This window comes from Brassica napus, chromosome C9 (assembly GCF_020379485.1).
Source record: "Brassica napus cultivar Da-Ae chromosome C9, Da-Ae, whole genome shotgun sequence".
Lineage (NCBI taxonomy): Eukaryota > Viridiplantae > Streptophyta > Magnoliopsida > Brassicales > Brassicaceae > Brassica > Brassica napus.
The window spans coordinates 16,705,534-16,713,563 of record NC_063452.1 but is presented as its reverse complement, the minus strand read 5'-3'; the positions used below and the strand labels follow the sequence as shown (position 1 = coordinate 16,713,563).

Sequence of the window (8,030 nt, the reverse complement as noted above, 5' to 3'; positions counted from 1 at the left end):
GGATTTCTGTTTTGTGATGCAGTGAGTTCTGTGCAATGGTGAGAAAGATATTCATCTACACACCTGAGGAAGTGAAGAAACTTCCACCCAAGAACAAACCAACAGTCAATGTTAGGATGCAGCCCAAAACTGATGCAGACGAAAACGGCAAACACAGAGGGCAGGTCATCATCTATGGCTAGATCAAGATGAGTATATCACTGTTTAAACGCATTTGCCTCAGTAAGAAAAATGAAAGCATAAGCCAAAAAGATCTTAAGACAGATGAGCATTGAGATGTCTGTCTGTATATCAGTTTGGGTAATCGTGTAGCTTTGTAATGGAAATGTGGAAATCGAGATTGATCTCTTATTCTAACATCAAACCAATGGTATTCAAAAATAAATTTATAACTTAAACTCTCTTGCTTCCATAGTGTTAACACGTTATAAGATCTTCAATAAAATGAGCTAAGGTACAAACAAAAACTCTTTGCTTTTGTTTTCAATCTTGTTTGGCCAGAAAGAAACAAAATGCCATCACAAGTAGAGAGATGCTGCGAAAACAATGTCTCTCTTGATCTTGGAAACAGCTTCTTCTAGTTTACCTTCAAGCTCTGTTTCTCCAATGGATTTTGCAGCCACTATGAGCTGTTGCAGAACTTCCTCCATTCTCCTTATCGCTCTGATCAAGCTCCCTTCGAAAACACGAGCAATCTCCATGATCTCGTAAAACTTGGACCCTTTTGCCCACGCATACACCGCCTCCATTATATCCGGTCTGAACGAGTGCACAAAACTCTCCACATCGATATCCACCTGTTACATTGGACCCAAAAGACAAAAAAAGTTATGGAACTCAAATCAGCAGATAGAAAGAGTGTTTAGTAGTGAATACCTTGCAGTCGAGCTGAACTTCAGCGACACGCCTGGCTGTGTCTTGTAACTGTATGAAGAGCAAGTCGAGTTCTTCTCTGGGTTTGGCTGCGTCAGGGAGCCTCTCTCGCCACACAAAGCAAGAGAGGAGAGAAACCAACTCCTCCACCTTTGCTTCCTTGAAGACACCACTGAACATTAGCTCCGTTAATGTCAACTCTTCTGCACTACTGATTTCACATGCAACCTTCCCCTTCAACTCCACAACACCATCGCTGGTGATATATCTGCGTTAAAGAAGATTATACAATTATATCAACAGAACAAACAACAGTACTACAGTCAGACAAGATTGGTTACTTACCCTAGCCTTCGTAAAACACGCTTTCTGGCCTTAAGTTCATCTTTAAACGCCAACGCTGTTGAGGATCGGACAGCTTTCTTAAGTGATTTGATCTTGGCTGTTAGTTCTTCCTTCATGTGTAGAACTTTCAGCTTCTCTGCTATGAGGGGAGATTTTGCTATTTTGTATTTTTCAAATAGGTTTTCCACAGCCTCCAATCGCCGAACAGTCTTTTTGTATGAGCTGCTCCGAATCTAATTATATAAAAGTTTGTGTTCATATCTAGAGACAAATGAAAGAGAGCAAAAAGTTACTAGAGTAAAAAACAATATACCTTCATATCAACCTCAGGATCTAGGGGTATTCCATCAGGATGTCTAGAGAGCAACTCGGAAACCTTCTTCAGAGCATTCTCTCTAGCTTCAAGTTGTAAATAATCTTTCGGTATATTCATGATTGCACTGCTTAAACTCTTAATCTGTCCATGATAAAAAGAATAAGATCATTAAAGCAGAAAAAAGAGGACAAGCCGCATAAGAATGTGTAAACATTGTAAACATACCTGAGATAAAGGAACAGAGACCACAACGGGCTCACCACGTTCTTTATATGGCACAGGCCTCATTTTCTTTTTGCCAGCACCATCTCTGCTGACCAAACATCTAGTCAGTACATCTACGGTGTAGTTTGCATCCTCTGGTCTTCTATTATCATCATCTGGAAAGAATTGCTCATGTCAAGATGGAATCATCACTGTTAATAACATTTAACTAAAAAAATAATTCTCAGAATTCTAACCTTCAGATAAGCTTTTGACTTTGTTGAATTTCATTATCACTCCCCAGGTATCCTGATCTTCAATGCTGAATGATTGTGGCTCTCCAGCATCATTAGCGCAATCTAGACAAACAGCTCTGTTTGGCAGCAAAAAGGGTAAGCAGTACTTTGGAGAGAACACAATTTCACGTATATCCTTCTTCAGACTCTTATATTGCAAAATCAAGTTATAGTATTTCTTCAAGCTTTCTTCTTCTTCAATCACCATAGAGTCTCTCTCTTCTAGGAGGGCTTTTATTTGCTTCTGCAAAGACCAGATCACAAAATCACATCATTTAGCTAAAGTGAACATAATATAATCAATAAATCTGGCTATGCATCTGCACCTCGAGATCAGGGATAGCACGGTCAGCTTGAAACTGAAAGAATGAGTTGCGGAGAAGATTCTCAGGATCACCATCTTCACTCCGCAACTGGTTTAGAAGCATGTTATAGCTCAAATGGAAGGCACTGATAATATAAAAAAGGGAAATAAGTTAATTACTAAAAGTTTAAAAGCACAAATCTCATTGATCATTTTTTGGTACCTGTTCAAAGAATCAGCACTTCCTTTGAGCATTGATTTAGCAACCGCGGGTTCCATCTTCTCATCAACCATGAGGATGCAGATACCTCGTTTGTCAATACCTCGACGTCCAGCACGACCACTCATCTGAATGTACTCACCACTAGATAACCACCGGAACTTGTCTCCATCGAACTTGCGCACATTTGTGAACACAACCGTCTTTGCCGGCATGTTCAATCCAATACTAAATGTCTCCGTTGCAAACAAACACTAAAAGAAAAGACTTCAAACGTTAGAAAGATTACATATCTAACAGATCTAGAAGGTGCACGAAATGAAAATATTGGAAACTGTAGCTCTAAGCTTTCGCATACCTTAATCAGACCTTCTTGAAACAATATCTCAATCACTTCTTTCAAGATAGGAAGCAGACCCGAATGATGAACGCCTATACCACGTTTTAAGATAGGTAAAATATTTGAAACCTACAATACACAGCCAGGAACCATGTTAGTTTTCCCGCAGAACAAGTTTATCCGACAACGAAATCACATCTGAAACTAGATCAACAAAAAAGAGGAGTATCAAGAGTAAGGAATATAAGCTATTGCATGTTAGTGACAAGTATAATATCTAGGGAACATGAATTTTTTTGTGAAAGAAATGTCTACAAGGCAATCAAAATGTACAAGTCTCAAGCATTATTAAAATTCTGAGGCATCATAGAGAGAGGTTTGATGAATGCTTGCCTGAGGTAGCTTCTTATCATCATCTGAAAGCATATCGATTGCACTAGTAAAGATTGTCTCCACGGAATCTTTCTCATCGTCACTGTTTAAGTCCATCTTAGACATCTGTGGAGCAAACAGACAAACATTACAATCACGTTGTCGACAGTACGAGCACACTAAGCGTACAATGAACTTCAGGTTTTACAATACACGTAAAATAAGACACTGCAAGGTGCAGATTATAACACTAGAGAAATCATAAAACAAGAGTGAACTGACTATACAAACAAAATATACACAAAAACAAAATGAAAAGAACGCTGCTGCAATGTTGTTGGTGAGAGTAAGAAGAAGAAAACTAACCTGCATAGCAAGTGCCTCACATTCCTTTTTGCTGAAACTAAACAAAATCACCGGATCATATTGCCGCTGAATAATCATCTTCACCAATTTGAAGATATCACTTTCTTCACCAAGTTTTCCAAGCATCAACCCCTTATGAGACTTTCCATTCTCTCTTTTCTTGTCAGCATCATTAGCAGGAACCAATGCGTTAAGAGACTTCTGGAAGCTATCCTCGTGGAATTTAGCCTTTTCATCCACAACCAAGTAAAGCCCACTTCCTCCGGCAGGGAATACATAGTGCTGAAGTGGTGTTGGCCGATAATCAGTGTAAACAATATGGCATGGTTGTTTGTGAACCTGCAGAATCAACACTAAAAAATCACATCTCCAGAGAAACCAAACCAATTAAAAAATTTCAATATCTTTTTAACTAGACAAGTTCTGTTATCATGTAGATAGTAGAAACGGTATATAATGTGTTATTCCATTCATACAAGAGATGTAAAAGGATAACAAAGAGTGGATCACCTTTGCAACCCAATCAGCAAACTCCTTGGCATTAGGAACAGTTGCAGAGAGAAACACAAAACGAGAATTCTTGGGAGCCATAACAATACTCTCTTCCCAAACCACACCTCTTTCACTATCACGCATGTAATGCACCTCATCAAAAATAATCCAAGCCACCTCCCTCATTACCTCTGACCCTTTATACTGCATGCTACGCAAGATCTCTGTGGTCATGACCTGAAAACAAAACACCAAAAAAAGCTAAGATCAAACAGAAAATTAAAGCAAGTTCTGAGTCGGCTTTAAAGACACTCACCAGACAAGAGGCGTTAGGATCAATTGTGACATCCCCAGTCATCAAACCAACGTCAGAAAACTCTTCTTTGAAATCTCTGTACTTCTGATTGCTCAATGCCTTTATAGGAGAGGTGTAAATAACCCTCTGGTTCTCCCTCAAGGACATGGCGATAGCATAGGATGCCACAACTGTTTTACCAGCTGATGTATGAGCTGAGACCTGAACATATAAACCGTACACTTTCAGTTTATTTCCCATTGCAAAATCCGTTCTTTCGAAACCTAAGATGATCTCTACAACGTTTTATTACATAAAAACCGCAAAAGTTCAAATCTTGAAATCAATTATTCAGCTTGAGTCACTCAGAATTACATAAACCAAAGAATCAATTACACACATATCCAGACATCAAAAACCATTCTTTCCGAACCCAAGACTATGTCTACACAGTTTTATTGCATAAGGAACGTTAAAGTTTGGAACTTGAAATGGGTACCATGACTGATTCGCCATTATCGAGACACTTGATAGCTTCAGACTGGAAGGAGTCGAGGGTGAAAGGGAACTCTTTGGCCGGTGGCTTGTTGTCTCCTTGAGCAGAGGGAGCAGGAGGAAGGTAGTTTTCAGGGAAGGAGACGTCGTGAACGCAGCCCACGAGCTCTTCGTTGATGATCTGAGTGGAATCATCATCTTCTCTCTGAAGCTTCTGCGGCGGAGCACAATCTGAAGATTCCTCCACTGATTTTCTCTTCACCGAGCCCATGGAGAATGGGTTTTGTATAGTTTTTCGACTCAGGCGAGTGCTAGTGCTCTGGTCCTATCGGAGAGTTGGAGAGGAGTATGGAAGATGAAAACGCCGCCGAGCGAAGGGTACATGGAGATTATTAGGTGTTGTACTAAGAAAGTGACAATAAGGGTGTTTTGGGGAAAACATACATAAACTTTCTCCCAGTAACCAAAACCCTAAGTCACATCAACTTCGAGGTTTATGGATTCAACTCTCTTGCTATTTCAAATCCGATCCACTTAAAATATCCCCCGATCCAAACCCAACCAAAACAAAAAAAAAGTTATAAATACCAAAATATATGATGAGAAAAAAACAAAAATAGCACTAAATCAAGTTTTTGTTCTCAAACTAGCACTCAAAGTCAAAAGTCACAGAAATAGCACTTAATGTTTTATCAAAAGTCATAAACTTAGGGTTTAGAGTTAAAGGGTGGGGTTTATGATTTAGGGTTTAGGGTTTAGAGTTTAGGGTTTAGAGTTTATAGTTTAGGGTTTAGAGTTTAGGGTTTAGGGTTTAGGGTTTAGAGTTTACGGTTTAGGGTTTAGGGTTTAGAGTTTAGGGTTTAGGTTTAGAGTTGAGAAATGGGGTTTTGGGGATAAGATTACAAATTTTGAAAAATAAAAAGATTAAAATTTTCAAAGAATAAACTTAGAAAGGTGCTATTTTGGTCATTTTAGTTTTTGAGTGCTATTTTTGTGATATAAAATTAGAAATGTGCTATTTTGGAGATTTGTCCATATATGATATATAAGTATATATCTAAAATATTAGTGTATTGATTTATTAATAATAAGAAGTGAAAAATATACGTGAAGATGTGTTTTCCTTCCTAAAAATTATACTAACTTCTAATAGGTTGTGTTTTCTTTCCAAACCTTAGGATGTGTCTTTTCATTTCAAAACATTGATTTAAAAGGTTGTCAAAATGTCAAAGGTGGTATGTTTCATCTTAAAAATTGCATAGGTTTTTAAAAAATTGTCATTTCGTTTATTTTCATATCTATTTTATATACATTATTAAGAATCTTACAAATTGACCAGAAATATTCGATAACTTCGGTTGTTGGATAGTTAAATTATTTTTTATGATATATATTTACGAAATTTGTATTAGGGATAAAATTTTGAGGATTTTAATTAGATCTGGTGGAATTTGGTGGGTTTTAAGGATTTGATGGAGATTTTGACGGAGAATTTGGTAGAATTTTAAAACAAAACAAAAAACCAATTTAGTACAAGGGATAATCTGAAAATTTCCCTAATTATTATTTAAATTTTGAAAATTATATCTATATTTTTATGTTTTGAAAACTACACTTTCTAATATATGAAAAGACATTTTTATCCTGCTTCTGATTAAAAAATTAAATTCGAAATTTTTATTATTTATATTTGAAATAAATATTAATATATTAATATAACAAATAGAAAAATTCGGAAATATATAAGTCTTATCTATATCTTTTAAATTTACAGAATTTTATGTGAACAAAATATGTATACAACATTATTGCAATTTAAAGAATTCACAAAGATTAACACTTTTTTTCTATTTTTTTCTTTGCTATTCTTTCATTCTCTATAGTTATTGTTGTCATTTGGTTAGTTTAAAACTCAGGTTCAGAGGAAATTTGAAGCAAACATTTGTTTTTTGTTTTCTGGGAAAAGGAGAGAAATAGACAATGGCATATACAGGGAAAAGAAAAGAAAGAGACTACGGAACTAAAATTAGAAGAGAATGAAGTGAAAAAAAAAAAAGAGAATTGAAGAAGTTAAAGGGAGAAAATATCGACGAAGCTAAAAACAAGAAATTCTTACGCTAAGATTTATATCGGTGAAGAAATAATACCAGACTTGTAAACAGTTCAAAAATGGAGAACAAAAGCAGCGCCATATATGCTCTGTGAATTGAAAAATAAAAATAAAAAAAAACAGCAAAAGTGAGTGGTGATGGCGTTATTTCCGGGAGAGATATTATAGTATTTTTTTAAATGTAGTGAAAATTTTATTGTTGTTCACTTGTTTCTAGAAAAATTTTTAATGGAATATTTCAAAATTATTTCTGTTTAAACAAATATTAATTTAGATATTTAAATTAGATAATATTTGTTGTGAATCAAGAGAAAGATAGAATTGGTTGTTCTAATTATTTCATAGATAATAGTACATATATATATATATAGATACAAAGCTAGGGTTCTAGAACCCTAGAACATAGGCTTAATGGGCCTAACGCACATCCACACAATTGGTTCATAACACTCCCCCTTGGATGTTCATTACAAAAATATTTCCTAAAGCGCGTAGACTGCTGCCTCATTAAAAATATTACCAGGAAAACCTAGTGGGAAAAACCATGGTTAAAGGAAAAAGAGTGCAGCGCGCATCTACTCCCCCTGATGAGAACATAACTTGATATAGCTGATAGGACACAATCTAATGTGATGAATGAGCTCCTTAGTCTTGGGAATGGACTAGTTCACTTCTCTTGGCAGATATAACACTCCTCACACAGAAACTTGAATATCTTGATGACTGTAAGACAAAATGACTTCAAAACACTTGGAGATCGAAGCTAACATCATGTCTAACTTCAGGCACCGATCTGGCTCTGTTAAGATGGAAATATCGAGCGATATTTTGAATATCATACGATATTAGGTATTCTGAGACAGCTTGTAAATGTCCCACGAAAACAGCCATATCTCGAGTTCTATCATGGAGAATGTCTTGATTCAAATGGAGATGAAAATAGATTCAAAGATCTTTCTCTCGACACCAAATTAATATTTTAATTCCATATAGAAGGTCTCC

General features: G+C 36.2%; 1 protein-coding gene across 1 annotated transcript; it reads right to left on the bottom strand.

Moving 5' to 3' along the window:
- Positions 1 to 368: 368 nt before the first annotated feature.
- On the bottom strand, positions 369 to 5,347 carry LOC106434706 (DExH-box ATP-dependent RNA helicase DExH9). The gene is made up of 14 exons (XM_013875562.3): positions 4,923 to 5,347; positions 4,445 to 4,645; positions 4,147 to 4,365; positions 3,637 to 3,975; positions 3,292 to 3,396; positions 2,917 to 3,027; positions 2,562 to 2,812; positions 2,361 to 2,484; positions 1,996 to 2,278; positions 1,760 to 1,914; positions 1,532 to 1,675; positions 1,219 to 1,451; positions 877 to 1,141; positions 369 to 797 (listed from the first exon to the last, which is right to left on the bottom strand). Exons 1-14 carry the CDS (start codon positions 5,187 to 5,189, stop codon positions 519 to 521), a joined length of 2,976 nt encoding a protein of 991 aa, XP_013731016.1. The 5' UTR covers positions 5,190 to 5,347; the 3' UTR covers positions 369 to 518.
- Positions 5,348 to 8,030: the final 2,683 nt, after the last annotated feature.